Consider the following 22,630-nt stretch of genomic DNA (forward strand, 5'->3'; position numbering starts at 1 on the left):
TGTTTGTTCTGGAAACAGATGAAACAAAATGTGTTAGGATCGGCAGCTTACATCCGTCCATCCATTTTCTCCCGCTTATTCGTTTCCGGGTGTCAGTCTGAGCTCCGTCACCCAGATCACATTGCACCATTAAGAACCTTCCTGCGGGTGGAGAGCCCACAGGAAGGTGGAGAGCCCACAGGAAGGTGGAGAGCCCACAGGAAGGTGGCGCCCGGTGTGGGACATGAACCCTCTACCTTGAGATTGAGAGTCTCCTGCTCTACCTACTGAGCTGGACGGGGACCAAGATTGTCAACTTGTTGATTAAAACCAGCTCCTGGTTAGAAACAACAAATGACGATGGAACGGGTAAGATGTTTAACTTTGCCTCCAAACCTCTGTTCAATAATTATCAGTTGTGGCATAAAACATAAAATTCTATAATCTGAATAATAGTATGACGCAACACCACATAACTGGGGAACTTTGTTTGTTGGTTCCTCAGAACCCAGATCCAGCAGCACCAAGCAGGTCGGACTGATCTCAGGATAGATCAGATTATTATAATCAATATAATGAAGAGCAGGATGGAGACCTGCTCCACATGAGAAATGCCCTGAGATTCTAGATGATTCAGCTCTACATTCATGAAACTGAGCTGAACTTTGTAAAAAGGAAAGATTTGTGCTTTTTAAAAAGTGATTTAGTGTGAGAAGCAGAGCCAGTGGTGATGAGGGGAACGATCCCGTCACTATGAAGGAACAGCTGAGCTGCTGGAACAGTGTGTGAACAATCAAGCAGTACTTCCAATATATGAGAAGTTTCTCAACAGTACATTTGATTAAAAACACACTCAGAAGAAACTTGAGGCATTCATGCTCATGAGCACTGAGGAAGGAATCCTCATGTCTGTGGACAATGATGTCATAAACAAAGTGCACTGCTCAGGGTTTATTCATGTTCCAGGGTCGGCCATGCTTCTCTGATAAACACATGATAGTGTTATAAGAAAGTTCATTTTTTAATTCTATATTATCTGAAATATAAATATATATATATTTATATATATATGTGTGTGTGTGTGTTTGTGTATGTTGTCTAATGTTGGTGCACTTGTGTTGAACTAACTTTTCATTATGAAGCAACCCTTACTTGCAATGAATTGGAATTCTTTTAGAAAAATACACTAAATGAAAAGACTTTACAGAGCAGCGCTATAGATGTGAGATTATAACGACATGGTTTTAATAGGTGCTGATCTAAAGTGGGCCTGAGGTCCGAAACTCCAGGGCTGAAAATGAGGCCCACTCCGGCACTGGCTGCTCCGTTATGTGGCGTTCACAACCCTGCCTACATTTGAACCGTATTCTCTGTGGTGAGACGCTGAACAGAGCTGGGTCTGGGTGTTTGCCTTACCATACCATACCGTACCGCAGTGGGACCGAGGCTGTTCTTTCCTACTCGCGCTCATCCCCCTCGAGACCGCCAGAGGCTACAGAGCGCCGTTACTGCACACGCTCACCTCCGCCGCCTCAAATCGTTCGTTCTGCTCATGTGCGTGGAACAAGCATGGCAGCCTCCATAGTGGCATGACTCCCAGTCTGTATTCTAGTTTTACTCTCCATGTTGGTAGTTTTATAGTTGAGATTCACCTCTAATAGGATCCAGTTTATCCATACGGATGTTGGGTTCTCTCAATTTTGTTAACATTTATAGCGTATGAAAGTTTAGAGTCACAGAGCAGCTCTGCTGTGGGGAGGCAGCGATTATTCATCTCAAAATTAATATCTGAACACAACGACCGAATATTCGGATAATCAAGTGCATGGTGCATGGTGCATGGTGATTGGTCCACGTCAGAGGTTCTACTGTGTAATGTTGCACCCATGAGTGAAAAGTGTTGTGTGCTTAATCTCCTCCTACCACGATGTTCCTATTTAGATATGTCAAAATAAAAGCCTCTGCCAGTAACAGTTAGCATAAAAGGAAGAACTTATTTTCAGGTGGAGGTCTTCCATGTTGCTCGACACAAATGCATAATTAGAGCACAATTCTCTTAATTTATTAATTAAATTTGTGCTCAGTAACGGGCACAATTGAAATTGTAGCGCAATAAACTACTTTTATATAAACATACTCAAGGAAAAGTACTGGGTTTCAAAAAGACAAAGTAGAAGGACACAAAAAACAAATTACAGTAAAGCAAGTAAATGTAAATGTTACTTTTATACTCAGAGGATGCAACGGTGACGGGAAGAGTCAAACATAAAACCTCACTGAATGTAGAAGTTACTGCTGGGTGGTTGACAAGGGGCATTTTTGCCAGATCCGCAACAGACTTTTATTTTGGTATGTGGTCCCTGAAAGAGGTTCTTAAACAAAGCAGCTGTCCAGGGAAGCCGGGGCCGATAGTGTAGTGCTCCCTGAGCCGCCGGGCAGCTTGCTGGAACTCCTCATCTCCTGCTTGCAGCAGTGTGTTGGGGGGAATTCACAGTTCCACTTAAACTGGTGAATCTTTGGGACAGTTGCTGGATGAAGATATCAAGACAAGCCTTGAAAACGTTCACCTGAAAGTTGCTCTCAGAAAGTCCATCAAAGTGACGCTTCACTTTTCTGGCCCTGGTTGCTTCAAACTGTGTTTGACTTCCCCGTGTTGTAGAGCGGCAGCCTGAGCCTCATCAAATTGCTCCCTGAACTCATCAAATCAATCAAAACACTGATGGCGTATCTGCGCCCTTATACACAGCAGCACAGGCAGCGTTTATACATTCAAGAATCTTGGTTTGCACGTTGAGTAAACATATGAAAGAAAATCTGCTTCAGACATTCTTGAGCGTACTGGCTTCACCACGCTCGTCTTGTCGGTTCCTGGTCAGGGACATTTTGACGAAGGCTTTAGAATGTCTCCATATCTCTGCCTTAACGCGAATAGTGCATCATGGTGAGATGACCAGCGAGTCGGACAGAGGCGTTTTAATGTGACAGCTCTGCCCTCTGCCGTCATCAACTCACTGAGGAGCGCCCATCGTTTGATACTGCGACCAAAAAAGTTGTACAGAATCTTTAACAGAGTCGTTGAGAGCGAGGTGGAGATTATGAGCAGCGCAATGAACATAACAGGCAAGGGGCTCCTTCTCTGTTATTCTTGCCTGTACGCATTAATATGCACCACCCATATTCACGGCCCCATCATAGTCCTGTCCGCCGCATTTTGACAGATCTATTCTGTTTTTCTCTATAGAGCCCAGGATTTGGTTTTCAAACTCTGACGCTGATGAGCCCACAGTCGCTTCAAAACCCCAAAACACTTCATTGATCTGTATATCCGTTGCAATATCCAGGTCATTCTCAAGGTTAGGTAACGGTACACCTGGCTCAGCTGGTCTACTGCGTTGTGTACATGATAATGGTATAAAATGGGGCTTTGTTTATTTCGTTTATTTCATTAATGATGTCAGCTTTCACACATTGAGTTAATATCTAAATAATCTCATCCTGAATCTGGTGACTGAGGTACTTCACCGACCCTCCTGGTCGGTTGATTAGCTCGTTCAGAACAGGGTCGTAGTGAGCTAATGACTCGATTATTGACAAAAAGTTGCCAGAACTTCCCGGACCTAGAACTTCCCCGTGCCCCCGGAATGCCAGGTTGCATGAAGCCAGAGTAAGAGTTACAGTTACAATGCGCGCCACCGCCGGTCTCCAGAACCAGGCTACATTACTCACATCCTCTCCATTCCAGTCTATTGTGTTGTTGAGTTTCCACTGCTCGTACACTGTGCATGCAGCAAGATGTATTTGCGTGGATTCATGCTTCTCAACTTTGGCAGAAAGATGTTCCCAGTCTCTCATTCCGTTGACCCATGCATTGTTGTAATACGGGGCATTTCGGTTGGCAAAAAGCCAGCAAGGCTCACAGGAGCAGCAGTCTAATTTGGGGGAATAGCACATCCAGCTGCGGGGAAGTTTCATCCCAACTTTAGTGGTCGAGGCGTAAGAAGTTTCAGAAAAACACTGATTGTGGTTATCAGTTGAAATGGACCTTTGGGTCTGCGTGGGCCCATCTTAAGGATATATCTTTTAACGTTGGCGTCCTTGATGTTTTCAGCAAAACGTGTCCAGTTTTTGTAATTTGGCTTTTCCTTGCTCTCTTTTTTCCTTTTCTTTGCCGCTCCACTTTTATGTTTATATGAACTGCCACTCATGTTAACTCTGTTAACCACCTAGCTTGCGCTCTGTTGACAAGAGACTGATGACGTTGGTGGACGTCTGATGACGATTTTACCCAAAATACACTTGAAGACAAAATCAGCGATCAACTTGTAAATTTGCACGTCGTAAAGTGAAATGTGAGAGTGACAATAAAGTCAGTCATACAGCACAACATATTCTTCAATATTTTAAACCGACTTCATCACTAAAGTCAGTCTTGACTGGGGCAACCTATATAAGCCCACATACGTCCAACTGTCTCGATAGTGGTGATTAGAGAAAAACTGTTTGCAGCATCCCCGGTGGCAGACCAGGGTGGTGGTCCCTCTTTTTAAGAAGGGGGATCGGAGGGTGTGTTCCAACTACAGGGGGATCACACTCCTCAGCCTCCCCGGGAAAGTCTCTTCCAGGGTACTGGAGAGGAGGATCCGGCCGTTAGTCGAACCTCGGTTCCAAGAGGAACAATGCGGTTTTCGTCCAGGTCGCGGAACACTGGACCAGCTCTATACCCTCCACCGGGGGCTTGAGGGTTCATGGGAGTTCGCCCAATCAGTCCACATGTGTTTTGTGGACCTAGAGAAGGCGTTCGACCGTGTCCCTCGGGACATCCTGTGGGGGGTGCTCTGGGAGTATGGAGTCCAGGACCCTTTGCTAAGGGCTGTCCGGTCCCTGTACGCCCGGAGCAGGAGTTTGGTTCGTATTGCCGGCAGTAAGTCGGACCTGTTCCCAGTGCACGTTGGCCTCCGGCAGGGCTGTCCTTTGTCACCGGTTCTGTTCATAACTTTTATGGACAGAATTTCTAGACACAGCCAGGGACCGGAGGGGGTCCGGTTTGGGGACCACAGGATCTCGTCTCTGCTTTTTGCAGACGATGTGGTCCTGGTGGCTTCATCAAACCTGGACCTTCAGCGTGCACTGGCGCGGTTCGCAGCCAAGTGTGAAGCAACTGGAATGAGGATCAGCACCTCTAAATCCGAGGCCATGGTTCTCGACCAGAAAAAAGTGGCTTGCCCCCTTCAGGTCGGTGGAGAGCCCTTGTCCCAAGTGGAGGAGTTCAAGTATCTCGGGGTCTTGTTCAGGAGTGGGGGGAAGATGGCGCGTGAGATCGACAGGCGGATCGGTGCAGCGTCTGCAGTTATGCGGTCGCTGTATCGGTCCGTCGTGGTGAAGAAGGAGCTTAACCAAAAGGCGAGGCTCTGGATTTACCAGTCGATCTTCCTTCCTCCCCTCACCTATGGTCATGAGCTTTGGGTCATGACCGAAAGAACGAGCGGCTGAAATGAGTTTCCTCCGTAGGGAGGCTGGGCGCTCCCTTAGAGATAGGGTGAGGAGCTCCGTCACCAGGGAGGAGCTCTGAGTAGAGCCGCTGCTCCTCCACATCCAGAGGAGCCAGCTGAGGCTCGGGCATCTGTTTGGGATGCCCCCCAGACGCCTCCCTAGGGAGGGGTTCCGGGCATGTCCCTCCGGTAGGAGGCCTCGGGGCAGACCTAGGACACGCTGGAGGGACTATGTCTCTCGGCTGGCCTGGGAACGCCTTGGGGTCCCACCAGAGGAGCTGGAGGACGTGTCTGGGGCAAAGGAAGTCTGGGCATCCCTGCTGAGACTGCTGCCCCCGCGACCCGGCCCGGGATAAGCGGAAGAGAATGGATGGATGGATGTTTGCAGCATGATCTGAGCTCCTCTGGGCCCAGGCCCGCCCTGCCCAGCCCGGAGCTGGGGGAGGGTTCCGGCTCCTCCAGGTCCCAGGGGCCTGGGAAGGGGGCGTCCCGCCCTTCCAGCCCCTCCCAAAGCTCCGCCCAAAGCTCCGCCCCTGAACAAGAGGAAAGTTTTTTTTAAATTTTATGTAAAACATATGAATAAACTGCAATACTGTAGAAATTAGTTTATGCCAACAAACTAACAATGAGCCCTGAACTGTATTCGCTTCATTTTCTACAGATAATCTTCAATAAAAGAGAGGATTTCTTGATTTCTCTCTCTCTAGTAGTGTGTGTGTGTGAGCAGCCTGGGGAAAGCCACCCTGAGGAGGCGGGGCTTGGTAGCGATCTCACCAATCACTGATTAACACCAGAGTGACATGAAATTAAACTCATCAGCAACTCATCTCTTCATAATAATGTAGAGCCTCACCTAAGAAATTTAGCACCAGCAGCCACTGGTTTGTGTATGTATGTATGTGTTTATACATGTACGTGTGTGTATATTGTATGGTGAAATTTTTTTTATATATATGTGTGTGTGTGTGTGTGTGTGTGTGTGTGTGTGTGTGTGTGTGTGTGTGTGTGTGTGTGTGTGTGTGTGTTGGGGGGGGGGGGGGGGGGGGGGGGCACTGTTGAGCATCGAGCATGTAAGACGTGTGTTCCTCTCGTTCCAGGAGTTTGTGATAAATGTAATTTTTCGACACAGTTTTTTCATTTATTTTGACCGGGGCTCGACAACACTACGTATTCAGATTCACCGGGTAGACTTTTTGGTACTTTTTGTCCACCGATGGCAGCTTCACGGACGAAAGCAGACTCCTCAGGTGAGGCTGGCACGCCACCACGAGATGCTGTCGGCTCTCTGAGTGCTCTAAACACGGAACAGTTACAGGCTGTGCTGAACGCATTAAAAGGAAGTATTTGCGTCTAGATAGACTCGCTGTCCTCCAACTTGCGGGCTGAGATTTCTTCAGTACCGGAGGTATTGAAGCATGCTATTGAGCCTATCCAACAAAAACTCGGCTCTCATGAGGAAGCTACCGGTGGTTTGGAGCGTGCGTGGTCGGACCACTGTGACCAATTAACCAGATTGGACTCTGCAGTCGTGTGAGGACTTGTGAGAAATGTGAGGACTTGGAGGGGAGAGCAAGAAGGAACAACTTAAGGCTGGTCGGGGTGCCAATGGGGATTGAGGGCGCACGCCTAACCGAATTTGTTGCCCAGCTGCTGAAGGACTCCCTCCACCTGGATGAAGTTCCCCTGCTGGACCGTGTTCTCCGGCCCAAACCACACCGCACCGCACCGCATCACCTCACCTCACCTCCAGCTTCTCTCTGCTCCACTAGAGCCTGTTCTCTCTCTGTTCCATTGTGTGTTCTCTGCTCTCAAAGCTGCACCTCCGGTTCTGCATAGAATCTCAACATGGCAGAGAACACACAACACACAGTCGTCACCAAACACAACAAAAAATCTGGATACAGTCTGGATACAGTCCCCCTTACTGTTTATATTCAAGTCTGTACTGAACGTTCCAGTGAAGTCTCCATCCTGAGTCGCTGGTGGTGATGGAGCAGGGTGGAGGACTGCAGATCGGAGTGGCCATTGCCTATTCACAAAAACTACAAAACAAAAAATCCCTTTTAACTGTATTTATGTCATCCAGTTCTTAATTTAACCATTTTAAATTATCCCAGAATAAAAATCTAATAATTTACTGAGTTTACTACGACTTTGATTAGTACTAAACAGTTTAATTACACAGTTTCCAAACTTTTAACACAATTTTCACAGATTAATTTTACAGATTACTAAGTTTTTTTTAAAGCAGGCCTTTGTAGGCTGTAGTTTTCACTCTAATTATTCTATGTCGTAAAGAATTCCCACTCACTGAAAAAAATGGCACTCTTTTATAATGACCCCCCAAAACAGTTCATCTACACAGAAACAGTTTCAAGCTTCTCTTTCTCTGACCAAACCCATCCAGTGTTGCCAAGGCGTCCCTCTTCACACTGGATGGGTCCATCTGTGTCCCATAGCTGCAAAACATCTTAAATTAACTTCATTAACTTTTACTTTTATGTAAGAAAATAAAACAAAATTGGGATTTCTTTACATCACGTTAGATCATTCGTCATATCAAGATTGCTCCCCTTTGAGGATTTACTCATTCCATTCATTTCTTTTTCTTAATTTTTCTCCCCATCAGCTGCTATCTGGGATTAAAGCCACATTTAATTCCAGGTAGTTTGGTACTCAGTCCAAACAAAATTAACTTTTGCACGGAGTCACCACTGAGTCGACCGCACACGTTCAAAAACATTAAAAGTTTGAAAATCTCAGGCCCCGTTTACAACGAGTTCGAGTGTATCCGCAAAACTTTCTTCACTTTTGGGGGGTCCGTTTACACGACACCAGTGTTCTGATCCACTGTGTCCATGAAGTTTTTAATCCGGCTCCCAAGGTGGAAAGATTCTTTCACGGTGCAAATCCCTCCTACAGAGACTGATGGAGGCTACAGAGCCTGTTACTGCTCATCTCCCCCTCCTAGACTTCTTGTTGTCAGGTTCTGTCTGCCTCTGTGTTTCTCACCTCGTGTTTCCAGTGAACCAATGTTCCACTTGGGTTCACCCCTTCCTCGTGTATTTAAACTCCTCTGCCTCTGTTGTCCTGGTCTCGTCTCGTCGTCAGGTCTCGCCTCTTGTCATCGTGTTGCTCCTCTTGTCTCATTGCCCTTGTGTTCTCTTCATTTTCCTCCTGTTCCCTGGACTTTGTCTCAATAAACCTGGTTTTTACGGAACTGGCTGAGTCTGCGTTTGGGTCCACCCTGCACAACCCTGACAGAACTATCCGACCATCATGGACCCAGCAGACTCACCAGTTCCACACAAATCCTTCAAAGCTTCCCTGCAACCTGTTCCTGTCCGGTCTGCTCACCTGTGACCTGGTCCAGCCCGGCCTGAGCGCCAGGGACCTGGTCCAGCCCAGCCTATGCACCTGTGATCAGTTCCAGTCTGGCCTAGGCACCTGTGACCCTTTGCCCGTCTGGCCTGTTTCCCAGTGACCTATTCCCCGCCTGGCCTGTTTGCCCCCCAGTGACCTATTCCCTGTCTGGCCTGTTTCCCTCCCAATGACCCGTTCCCTGCCTGTCCTGTTTCCCCCCTAGTGACCCGTTCCCCGCCTGGCCTGTTTCCCCCCCAGTGACCTATTCCCCGCCTGGCCTGTTTCCCCCCCAGTGACCTATTCCCCGTCTGGCCTGTTTCCCCCCCAGTGACCTATTCCCTGTCTGGCCTGTTTCCCTCCCAATGACCCGTTCCCCGCCTGGCCTGTTTCCCCCCTAGTGACCCGCTCCCCACCTGGCCTATTTCCCCCCCAGTGACCTATTCCCTGTCTGGCCTGTTTCCCTCCCAATGACCCATTCCCCGCCTGGCCTGTTTCCCCCCTAGTGACCCGTTCCCCGTCCGGCCTGTTTCCCCCCCAGTGACCCGTTCCCCATCTGGCCTGTTTCCCCCCCAGTGACCCATTCCCCATCTGGCCTGTTTCCATCCCAGTGACCTGTTCCCCGCCTGGCCTGTTTCCCCCCCAGTGACCCGTTCCCTATCTGGCCTGTTTCCCCCCCAGTGACCCATTCCCTGTCTGGCCTGTTTCCCACTGAAATGTTCCCCGTCTGGCCTGTTTCCCCCCCAGTGACCTGTTCCCCGCCTGGCCTGTTTCCCCCCCAGTGACCTGTTCCCCGTCTGGCCTGTTTCCATCCCAGTGACCTGTTCCCCGCCTGGCCTGTTTCCCCCCCAGTGACCCGTTCCCTATCTGGCCTGTTTCCCCCCCAGTGACCCATTCCCTGTCTGGCCTGTTTCCCACTGAAATGTTCCCCGTCTGGCCTGTTTCCCCCCCAGTGACCTGTTCCCCGCCTGGCCTGTTTCCCCCCCAGTGACCTGTTCCCCGTCTGGCCTGTTTCCATCCCAGTGACCCGTTCCCTGTCTGGCGTGTTTCCCCCCCAGTGACCTGTTCCCCGCCTGGCCTGTTCCCCCAGTCTTGTGTTTCCCCCCAGTCTCTAGTTTCCCGTGTTCTCTGACCTGTCAGTCCCTGTTCCTAGGTTCCCTGTGGCCCCCGTGCCTCCTGAGTTCCCCGTGCCTCCTGAGCCAAGTATCAGGGATACTTTGATAAGAGCGAGCTGTTTCCTTTAAATGATGCAGCTCGTAATATTTCACAGAGTTTTCCTTTCAGAGTTGTCCCATTTGGTTTTACATATCTTGGTATTCAGGACAGGTTTGAGGACCTATTTAAATGTAACTTTGTCCCTTCACTGTCTCAGAGGATTTTCAGCGCTGGTCTTTGTCACCTTTGTCCTTTTCAGCTCGGGTTCACGCTGTTAAGATGAACGCCCTCCCTAAACTGTCCTATCTCTTCCAGTGTTTACCTTTTTTCATCCCCCAGTCCTTCTTTAGTGAACGAGATGACTTAGTCACTGAGTTCATATGGGATAAAAAGACCCCTCGGTAAGACCCCAGGGAGCTGCTGCAGAGGCCGCGGTCTCTCGGAGGTCTTGCCCTACCCAATATTAAGTTCTATTATTGGGCAGCCAACTTTAAAGTAACTATGGATCCTTCTTGAACGAACACCCGTCCCTCCTTCATGGTTAAATATGAAGTCATCCTCCACTGAACCTGCTTCGTTGACCACACTTGTCCACACTCCAGCGAACTTTGCAGTTTCTCGCTATTGTAAAAATATCTTAGTTAAATCTACTCTTAGAATCTGGAAACGAGGTTATTTTGGTTTAGAGACTTTTTCCTATGAAGCTCCAATTTCAGCTGGTCCTGTTTTCCATCCCTCTCTTCTTGATAGAACGTTTTCTCTGTGGAGCACCTCTGCTATTAAAAAATCTCTATATTGATAATATGTTTGCATCATTTCAGCAACTCTCGGAGAAGTACCACTTGTCAAAACAGCATTGTATTAGATATCTACAGATCCATAGTTTCACCCGCAGTCTGAGCTCCCACTCCGTCTTACCCCCACCTCCCCCCACCTCCTACTGTAAAAGGTCTGAGCTCCCACTGTCCTGCTCCTCCTCCGTCTTACCCCCACCTCCCCCCACCTCCTACTGTAAAAGGTCTGAGCTCACGTTTGTATGATCTGATCCATTCACTGCGAAAAGTCAAGACTCCTTGAGGAAGAGATTTCTGATGAGTTTTGGGAGGTGGCTTTGCGTCGGGTTCACAGCTCATCCAAACTCGACAGACTACAACTGCATCTCCAGGTAAATAAATACCAGTAATAATAAATACTAGGGACGTCCCGATCACACTTCTTGGCCCCCGAAACCGATCCGATATTTCAGAATTGAGTATCGGCCGATACCGATACTTTCCCGATCCGATACTCACATTACTATTGCAAATATACTCAATAGTGTATTTTTGGAGCGACTAAGATGTCTGAAGCTAAAAGCACTATTGGTAGAAGCTTTGTTTACCTAGAAATTATTGTAAAACTCACTTATTGAATCAAAATTCTTCTCAGAACGACTTAAACATAAATACTCTTAGGCTCCAAAGTAACTTCTTTGTGTATTAAACTCCAGTTTACCTTAAAGCAGTATGAGAGGTTTGACCTGAATGTCACTAAACTTTTACATTTCAATGTGAATTATAAACACTTCATTCCACTTCAAAGTGGTAAAACCTGTTTGACAAAAGTACTCTGAACATAGTACTCTCAAAAACTTCTTCAGAATATCTCAGTCTCCCTTCAAACTAGAGGAACCTTCTGGGTTCTTGTTTCACCATCTCGCTCCCCTGTGGTACTTATTCTTTATTATAAATCCTTAATTTTAATTCCTTTATTTTAAATCCTTTATTTTAAAATCCTTTATTTTAAATCCTTTATTCTAAAGCTGCACAGAGTTGCTGCTTCAGTGCGGCATTTTCTTGAGTAGTTGTAAACAAAAAAACAACAACAACTCAACTTAACTTTAAAGTGTTGAGTACTTGGTGAAGATTGAATTTCAAAAATTTGAAGTCACAAATTAAAAACCTATGATTACTTATTTTTCTAACTCTCACAAATTAAAAATTATGAATTTATTTTTAATTCACAAAATAAAATAAAATGGACAATGAATCATTCTAACGTTCAAAACCAAAAATGTGCAAAGAATTACTTTTAAATTACGTTACTAATAGTCAAACTGAAATGTGCAATGAATTTTTAAGGTACACATTTAAATGTGCAATAAAGAAATATTTCAATAGTCTCAATGATAAAACAGTTAGTTACAACTTTATTTATTATTTTGTTTAAACCTTCAGATGCAAATAAACTTTCTTTTTCAAGCCTGCAGAACCTTCCCAGGACCCGTTCCTCTACATCACAGCCAGTCGTACTTAGTACTTCATTTCCTTCATATTCTATTTCAGCTGCTTGTATTTGATGTTTTAAAGCTTGTCGTGGCTGTTTTTATAAGAGAAGCTGTGTTTTTATAAGAGAAGCTGTGTTTTTATAAGAGAAGCCATCTTGTCTGTTGTTTATTTTTGCTTCCATCAGGTACATACTGCCAGTTAACAATAAAAATAATCTAGATTTACTCAATCCCGTCTGGGTTGGAAAGAAATAACCTCTAAACTAATCTGCCTTCACAGTTTCTGGTTAATCACATTCTTATAAACTATTCGGGCTTAAACTTTCCAACTTGTGAACGGATCCATTGATACATTGAAAGCCTTGAATAAGGAGATCTCCTGTTGAAAAACTGAGCACATCAAATCACCTGAATGTTGCTGACTCAGCAGTGGTTGTTAAAACCATTGAGGCGGAGCTGCACTTTGTTTTTTACATTAACTTTGGACTTCTGGTGTTTTGATTCAGGGCGACTCAGGAGTCACAGATTCTGTTTTCTGAGCCGCGGCGAGTCGTCCCATATTTGTCTCGACGTGTATGCTACGCTAGCAGCTAATAGCTTCTTGAAGAACCTGTTTAAATATTCACAAATCTTCCTCCCACCTCCCGCATCAAACAATAAAAACAAACCCCTCCACTTCAGAGACGTGATAAAATAATTTGGGGAGTTGTAAAATACACTTGGTGGGTATTTTCAGAAGTCACGTCTGTGGGAGACATTTTTATACTACTGTTTTTATACCATTGTTAAATGGTTGTAGCTTTTCACCAAGTCCTGCAAGCTAATAGCAATAATGAAAATAGTAGTAATAATACAGTATTAATACATTTAATATGAGTAAAGAGATGAAGTAATGGTTACTAGATAGTTATTATGTTCGGTCAGTCCCCGACCATCACAAAGAGAGTATTAGTCACAAGAACTCTATTCCTGGTTAATGTATCCTGGCAGGGTTATACAGAGTATGCAGAGTATCGCTGTCTTGAGAGGATAAGAATGTTTAAGTTTTCTTTAGTAAAGATTTATGAACCGCTCCACCCAAAGTGTAAGCTTACCCTCCCCTGACCTCTTCCTCCTCCTCGTCCCGCATCAAACAATAAAAAACCCATTCGACTTCAAAGATCAGATTTAAGTTATAAAATAAAACAGTCAGCTTTGGAAATCCTACACCAAAGCCGTCATAAAATAATTTGACGAGCTGTAAAAACCCATTAAATTCTTCAAAGCCCCTCTATAAAACTATCAAACCTCTGAAAAGCTTACATCAAAACCATCACAAAATAATTTAAAGAGTTGTAAAACATCCATTAAATTCTTCAAAGCCCTCATAAAACAGTAAAACCCTTTGAAAGGCCATTAAACCATCATAAAAACCCTTAATTACACCTTTTATGACCACCTCCCCCTCTTAGCTCCGCCCCTTTTGAGTCAGATATCAAACAGGACCATAAATCAGTTTGACATATAAAACATCCTAATTACTGCTGACATTCATTCATTTTCTTCCGCTTATCTGTTTCCGGGTCGTGGGGGTGACAGTCTGAGAACAGTCACCCAGGTCACAATGCACCGATTAAGAACCTTCCTGCAGGTGGTGAGCCCACGGGAAGGTGACGCCTGGCGTGGGACACGAACCCATTACGAACCCATTACCCCTGAGATTGTGAGTCTCATGCTCTACCTACTGAGCCAGCCGGGGGACCTTACTGCTGACAGCCTGACTTTATTGTCACATACAGAAGAGAACATTACTTCTTAATTGTATTTCAGAAATGCTCTGATCTAGACTGTTCCTACTTGTTTTTTTAAACACATATATCCTCACAAATACAACAGACAACCGAGACCGACTTCACCTTATTTTCTTGGCTACGATGCGCTCCTGCGTATCCGTCCCAGTCCCGGGCAGCAGCTTCCAATCGGAGCCGCCTGAAGCCCCGTTTCCACTGCACAGAACACGTCGGCACGGTTTCCTGCTTTCCCACTGCAAAGGTTGGGGACGGTACTGAAAAAAACCAATTACGATTTTTCGTCCCCCTTCCGTTGGGGTACCCAGCAATACAGAGCGGTCCAATAAGGAAGAGCAGCTGTCTGCTGATTGGTCAGTGATTTACGTCACTCCTGACACGCCAGCAATATTTAAATATCTCGTCGGTCGTATGGATCCTCTGTTGTTGTTTACGTACTCGGCTTTACACTGGTTGTTTTGTTTATGCGGTGGCAGCCGGCCGGAGTGCCTGGACACTGGTAGTCTGAGTGAACGTCATCACACACCAGCACTGGTCCTGTGGGTTAATCTTTATTTTAGGAGCAACTGAAAGTCTAATCCATACAGAGCCATCATTAACACAGAGACATTACAAAATAAATAGTCACCATCACTTTGTTCATCATCACCAAATAAATAGCTAATATGTATAGCTCAATTTCCCCAGTGTATTGCAATGTACTCAAAATAGTTTGCAGAAATAAAATAAAACTCATATAAACAAAAGCACCAGAAAAAAATCTTTAGAAAATTATTTAAAAACTTTCCATTACAAAATATTTGCACTTAAAAAGATCCCAGTATTTTAAATAAATAATAAGATATATAAAACAATTCATAGTTGATATCTTAAAATATTTCCTCTGTGGTCAACAATGCAGAGGAAATGATTTCCTTCTCTTGGTTCCCATTTAAAATCTTCGCAGGTAGCTTTTCCAAATAAATAGAAATAAATAATGAATAATAAATAGTCAACAGAAAATAATACAACAGACGTGAGTAAATAAGTTCATAAACCAACATCTTCAAAAGACTTAAATAGTTACACAGCAATAGTAAGAATGAATCTACAAACTAGTCCTGGAGGTGCAACATCACAATGTTCATATAGAATACTATCAACATTATTGAGTGAAGATGATGGGAAATGTTCTCTAACTAAGAATGTGCCCAGCCCAGGCTGTATACTGCACTCTGTGCACGAGCAGGTTGGATCCCCGTCACACACCTGACCTGCTCACCATATCACACCCTGGAAAACATGCAAACAGGAAACAAATGCAAAGAACAGAGGACAAAGTTCAAATGAGAAGATGTTCTTACACACAGTATCTAAAGGGCTCACACAGAACCATCACTCCTCCACCTCCTGCTCCTCCTCCGGGTTCTCCTCCTCCGGGTTCTCCTCCTCCGGGTTCTCCTCCTCCGGGTTCTCCTCCTCCATCTCCTGCTCCTCTGTCACACCTCGATGCCTTTCACCGCCTGGTTGATGGACTCCAGTAGAGCCCGGTTCTCTGGGTTCTGGTAGCAGTCTTTATTGGTAAACATGTGGGTCAGCGTGTCCAGGTAACTGTCCAGGTTCTGCTCGGAGAGCGGCTCCTGCTACACACACACACACACACACACACACACACACACACACACACACACACACACACACACACACACACACACACACACACACACACACACACACACACACACACACACACACACACACACACATTATTTCAAGTAATTTTCTTCTAACTTCTTTTACAGAAGTAATCCCATCCATCCAGTACCGAGACCAAAGAAGTCTGAACATCTCTCTCCCAGACTGAACCAGAGACAGAACCTCTCCAGAGTCCTGGACCGACCTCAGTCCTCCTCCCAGTGTGGTAGACTTCTAGGGAGGCCACCAGGGGGCGTCCTAACCAGATGAACCTCCTCCACTGACTCCTCAGTGTGAAGTCTCCCCTGATGGATGAGCTCCCCACCGCCGGGTCACCTGACTCCATTACTGCAGTCATCTCCTCCACTCTGTGGCTGATCTCACCATCCCTCCTCCGTTACTCACAAATAAGACCCAGAGATACTTAAACTCCTCCGCCTGGGAAAGGTGACTCCACCCCACCTGAAGAGGGCATGCCATCCTTTTCTGTGAGATGGACTCAGAATTGGTGCTGATCCGGATCTCGACCGTGTGACTTGGCAGCGAACTGTTCCAGTGAACACTGGAGGTCGTCATAGGAACTGCCAGGAGGACAACGTCATCGGCAGAGAGCGGAGACGCCACCGTCCTGCTCTCGACATGATGTCCTCCTGGTCTTGGCTGGCCCTCAACACTCCGTCCATGAAAATCACCAACAGACGGGGTGACAAGGTACAACTTTGGTGGAATCCTTGAAGCAGTCCGTCTTAATGCTGAGTATACGAAGGCGGCTCTCACAGTGGAAGTACCAAGACCAGATCGCCCACAGCCGCGGTTCTGGTACTCCATACTCTCTAAGCTTCTCCCACAAGACATCTCAGGGGACACGGTCGTAGTCCTTCTCGTCTACAAAACACATGTAGACTAGATTTGTGAACTCTCCTCTATAATCTGAGAGAGGGTGGAGAGCGGGTGGAGCGCTGAATGCCTCATCTATTAAGGTTGCTTATGTCCTTAAAGACGCTTCGCCACTTCCCAGGACAACGTGTCTTTAGTGAGACATTATGACTGAATCAGCAGCTCTATGTTCAAACTTCAAATGATACAGAGCGGTGGAGAGAAGTGATTATTAATGATACAGAGCGGTGGATAGAGCTGATTATTAATGATACAGAGCGGTGGATGGAGCTGATTATTAATGATACAGAGCGGTGGATGGAGCTGATTATTAATGATACAGAGCGGTGGAGAGAAGTGATTATTAATGATACAGAGCGGTGGATAGAGCTGATTATTAATGATACAGAGCGGTGGATGGAGCTGATTATTAATGATACAGAGCGGTGGATGGAGCTGATTATTAATGATACAGAGCGGTGGAGAGAAGTGATTATTAATGATACAGAGCGGTGGATAGAGCTGATTATTAATGATACAGAGCGGTGGATGGAGCTGATTATTAATGATACAAGGTTTGTAGGAATCAGTCCAAACATATAAAAACAGCCGTTGGTAAAGCGGCACTGTGGATGCTCTGGTACGGTCATGCACTCTGGAAGTTCTGCTGCTACAGACAGACGCCCTCCTCCACCCACCACTTCCACCTCCAGTGACTGAGGACACAAGACAAAGTCCACTGAGCCTCTGACAGGTCCCTGTTCAAATATTTAATTTATACATTGAATAAAAAGACACAGGACTTTATCAGTCTGCTGCGTCTCCAACCAATCTGCTTCTTTCTGCTCCGACACTCCGACGCCCTGATGTCACTGCGATGGCGCTATTCTGGTGTCAAGCAGTGTGTTCGGGCGCTGACCTCCATGACATCATTTCTCTGACTCTACCCTGGATAAATGTGTTTCCTGCATAAATACAATATCAGACTGTTTTCACTTCAACACTGACATCATTTTCCTCTGCCCGAGGCCCTTCACATTGCAGGAGCTGAAAGACACATTTATTCTAGATGACTGTATTCAGGTTACAAAGAGAAAAGAAAACCAGTACACATATATTCTTCTAACCCCTCCCCCACTAAAAAAATCCATTGACTGAGTGACTCATCCATCACTTCCATCAGCATTATCGTTATGAACAGTCCACAACCAACCCGTCTTAACAGATGTTATCAAATGAACCTCTGGCTGTAGCGCCCGCCACGCTGTTGTACACAACTCATGATGACATGATTAAAGTCACGTGTAGTTCAAGTGTCCCTGAGCTCCCGTTCTATAAATGAAGTCCATCGCTCGCTTCGGGTTATTGAAGCTCTTGTAGCCCTTGACAAACTTGACATTCCGAGTACGAAGGGCCTTCTTGCCCTCTCTGAACTGCTCCTGTTTCACCTGAGCAGCTCTCGCAGAATCAGGCAAACTTCGGCTCTACCAGCCTTCCTACAGCAGCTCTCCTTCACTCCTCGCCGCTCACAGGATCATCTGTCTGTCCCCCGACTGTAGGAACTGAAACAGGATTGTGTGCAGTGTCTTCCGGAGGTTTGGCTGCAGTGCAGGGGCCTGGTAGTCCCGTCCAATCTGCCATAGAATCACGGTATCTTCATGTTTCTCATGTCTCTACATTCGCTTCCCTCTGGTATTCTTTCCCACAAACCAGATGTTATTACGCCTGCTGAGGTTTCTCATATCCTCCAGTTCGTCGCAAAGGTCGTCCACTTTGTACACAAACACTGAAGGTTTTATTTCTGTTGATAAATAATCTTATTGGTTATTTGCTGGTTGATTGTGAGGAGGACGATGTTTCAGCCATGGAGCTCAGCAGGTCGGAGTTACATGATGCACCTGAACACATCACCCAGGCCAGGAAAGGTTTACACTGGAATGGCAGAGCGAGCAATCTGAAGGCTTCAAAGTGTAAAGTATTATAGTTATAGTGAGAAATGACGGTAGAATGTTTGATGTGGGGTGATTTAGGCAAAATAAAACAGAGTTCCTGATAGACTGTGAACAGCATGATCTGAAGCCTTTCTTCACATCATGTTTCAGCTCATTAACTGCTGACTCAGGCAATTAAAAAAACAAACTTTATTTTGATCTGAAGATTTAGAAACTGTTGATATTTGAAATAATCTCTGACTCTGTGAAAGTCCAATCTTTCAAGAGTTAAATGTGATTGTTATTTCTTTATGTTCAGGTTCCATATTGCTGTGGACAATGTGAAGCTCTTGAGATGTGGCTGGTTGATTTAAGGTGACCTCTGCAGACTCACCATGGTGGGCAGGCGGATATTGGTCAAGCTGCGGATCAGAGCCTGACTCAGGCCTGACAGCTCCATGAACAAGGCCTCGTTCTTCTCCTCAATCTGCTTATTCTCCTCCTCCATGCTCTTCAGGTTCTTCTCCATGGAAGAAATCTGGAGCAAAAACACGGGACTACATGTGAGGACAGAGAAAAGAGAAGACGTCCCACCTCTACTTTGGACTGGAGAGAAATGTTGGAGGTGTTGGATCAGCTGACCTGAGTGTGAAGGTTCATCATGTCGGTTTCCATCTCACAGTTCGACTCGTTCAGCTCGCTGATCTCCTTGTTCAGCTGCTTGATCTCTTCATCGTTGTCCAGGACTGAGTGGCAGAACAAGCACACAGTCAAACACAGCCACATCATTAGGACCAGAGGTTACAGACATGTTAACAGACGATGACCTTCAGCCATTAATTCTAAAAGCTGTTTTCTGCGTTGAACTGAGCAAAATAGCGATGTTAGCTGTCCCAGCGGTGTTAGCAGCGTTAGTAAGTTATGTTTGCATAATATTGGTGAGGTAAATGTCAGATTTTCTTCTTAATTGTCTGAAAGCTTCAGGGAGCCAATTTCCCTACAGTACAATGTACTTACAGTTTCATCCAACGTTTTATTTTAAGATACGTTTCATCTTTGCTGTTTGCATCTCTTCATAAGTTCTGTTTTTTCCAAATTTAGATTTTTAGCCATCTCTAATATTGTGAACCATTTATAGGACATTAAGTGACACACTCCAATGATATCTAAAGATTTCACTTTAAAAAAAAAAAATATATATATATATATATATATATATGTGCCTAAATTTAGGCCGGCCTGCAATGAATTACAGTTGTTGGTTTTAATCCAACTGCGCATTGCTTTGGGAGACTGAATCTCCATTTCCTGATCTTTGGCGACATCTACAGGCTACGTCGAGAGATAAGCAGGAAATACAGGTGTGGCCTTTAGGGGCGCTGTGACTCAGCAAATACACCAAAAATACAGAAGAAGACACAGAAAACACAGAAATATAGAAGTTGACTCCTACTCATAGATTTCTATATAACTCTGAGTTATATAGGTCTATGCTCCTGCTCCTATCGCCTTATTAAACCTACTAGTGTCAGTAGCTACTGCAGCGCCACCTGGAGCACGTTGTCTGCCATTGTTAGGTGACATTGCGAACCGCCGTGGGGGGGCAAGGACGTCATTGTTTTCCACAGTGTGTGTCTTGTCCGTCCACACCTCAAAGCTGAGCCGTTGTTTTAGAATTTCCCCACTCTGAGACCCGTGTTTAAAAAAAAGGAACTTTTTGGGGGCTCCTGAAACGCTGCACCGTGTGGACAGTTTGTTCTAAATAGGTCTTTACATATATTCTGAAATGGACTGCACACAGACCTGTTATGTCTCTAATCTGGGGGCGAGGGCGGGATACACTGGTCGTCATCTGTCACTCCCTTAATAAATAACAATTTATTTAAATCGATTACAATTATCTGCTTTAGTAATTGAATGCCTTTGTCATCTCTTACTTCAGTAACTTACTTGTAAGAACTGGAATTCTGCATACTTTTAGTAATCTATTACCCCAGTAATCTATTTGCAGCTCACTAGCAGTAGACCACTAAAGAGTAGTCTAGGGCTAGTGAGCTGCAAATATTATTTACTCCTATTTACTCCAGTTTACTCCTAATAATTATTTGGCTTGTGCATATCATTATCTTTAGTAAGCTATACCTTCAGAAATTTACTTCCAATGAACAAACAAAAATCCCAACAGCATAAAACAAACCCTATAAATTAAACCCATAAACTGCTAAATGTATCACTGGGTTTCAGTGAAAGACTGGCTGCATATCTTTGCGCTGTGTATTGTGTAAATATTGTGTATTAGTTCCATTAAAAGTCCCTCACTGTGACTTCCTGGAAGCATGAAATCACTGAGTGGTGGCTTTGTCTGCGCCTGCTCTATTCTTGGTTCCTCTTTTTTCTTCTCAGCATGAGAATCCGCAGCTGTAGAACTCACCATATAATAATGCACTTTTAAAGACACAGTACATAGTATGCCTTTCATAGTGCTACTTGTGTACATACCTGTCAACATGGATTGCTCTGTTGTAAGATGGCATATTTTTTGAAAAGGAAAGGTTTTCTTTTGAAAGGCCATTTGACATGTCCTGTCCATGCATGACAATCCGTCTTTAAGGGAGGTTGAGCAGGTGTACTTCCGTGATCTGGGTTATCGTCCAAGGTGAGGATGTATGATTTCTAATTTGATCCCTGCCCTAAAATCATTTAAAGAATATTATTAATAGAAGTAGTTCCCACTTGAAGAGTTTCAGTATTAGTGAATGTAAGTGTTAAAAGTATTTCTGTCAACCCAGTAGAGATCAGGTTGTTGACCTACTATTTCAGTACAGTGAAGGAATTCTGTGGAAGGCTGGAAAAAAGGTGAAGACAAAAGGAAGATCATTGAATCTGCAGGTGGCGCTCACTTCAAAAGGGGGTATATTGGCATGAAATGTTAAAGATAAGGTCTATTTTGCTGAACTAAAAATGATGATGTCATCCCCAAGGCTGTGACAAAGCCAAATAACGAGCCCCTCATTGCGATCAGGTGTGTTGAAACTTGGAGAGCTAAACCCTGCAGGACAGGGGCCCTGGAGGACAGGGGCCCTGCAGGACAGGGGCTGGAGGACTGGGGTTGGAGACCCCTGGTTTATAGGATATACCAATGCTATGTATACTAATGTATGTTAATGTCTCTCTGTGTGACCGTGAGGAGGTCAGATCACAGATTTCATTGTTAAGCTAATTCACTTTTGCTTATGTGTGTTTGGCTTCTATTTTAATTTAATGTTATTGTTTAAAATCGATATGAATCTGCCTCCAATCTAAATGTGCATCCAGCAGCAGCAGCAGCAGTTTGAGCTGTTGAAGGTTTGTGGTGTCTCACCGTCGCTGGCTCGGAACTTGGCTGCCATGTACTCGTCTCCGGGGAGTTTGGCTCTCTTCTTGTTGGCTGATGCTCTCGGACAACCTGACAGGCTGAGAGAGGCAGCACATCACCATTACAAGCTTTCATGGCAGCATCAGCGACGCCTCAGCTATGTATATGCTTTCTTTGAATTTGCTATAATTTTCTTGGTGGTTTTGGAGGACTGGATCGGAGCATCCATGGCCGTCTGTTTTCCTTCCTTCATTCAGAGCGAAGATCTTCAGAGGTTTTCTCCCTCGATTCCTGATTTAGTCTGAATTCTACAGACAATAAATTACACTATGTCTGGTCATGTGACTTATATTAAGAAGCAATTTTAATCTCAACCATCTGTTCAAACCATCTGAAACCACCAGCTGGACCACCAGCCAGGTGGACCACCAGTAGGACCACCAGGTGGACCACCAGTAGGACCACCAGCTGGACCACCAGCCAGGTGGACCACCAGTAGGACCACCAGGTGGACCACCAGTAGGACCACCAGGTGGACCACCAGCCAGGTGGATCACCAGTAGGACCACCAGCCAGCAGGACCACCAGGTGGACCACCAGCCAGCAGGACCACCAGGTGGACCACCAGCCAGGTGGACCACCAGTAGGACCAGCACGTGGACCACCAGGTGGACCACCAGCCAGGTGGACCTCCAGGTGGACCACCAGGTGGACCACCAGGTGTGTTTACCACAGTAAAGCTTTTGTATATTGTGCAT

General features: G+C 45.4%; 1 protein-coding gene across 1 annotated transcript in view; it reads right to left on the reverse strand.

Annotated features, from left to right (window-relative positions):
• Positions 1-14,565: 14,565 nt before the first annotated feature.
• Positions 14,566-22,630, reverse strand: part of myt1a (myelin transcription factor 1a) — a gene marked incomplete at its 5' end in the record, with an annotated part of 37,791 nt that continues 29,726 nt past the window's right edge. The window contains 4 exons of the mRNA XM_080469997.1: positions 14,566-15,658; positions 18,912-19,055; positions 19,160-19,263; positions 21,879-21,970. Of these exons, the coding sequence (XP_080326123.1) occupies positions 15,515-15,658; positions 18,912-19,055; positions 19,160-19,263; positions 21,879-21,970 (484 nt within the window). The 3' untranslated portion in view covers positions 14,566-15,514. The remainder of the gene's footprint in view (positions 15,659-18,911; positions 19,056-19,159; positions 19,264-21,878; positions 21,971-22,630) is intronic.

Source organism: Lipophrys pholis (assembly GCF_963383615.2).
Source record: "Lipophrys pholis genome assembly, chromosome: 8".
Taxonomy (NCBI): domain Eukaryota; kingdom Metazoa; phylum Chordata; class Actinopteri; order Blenniiformes; family Blenniidae; genus Lipophrys; species Lipophrys pholis.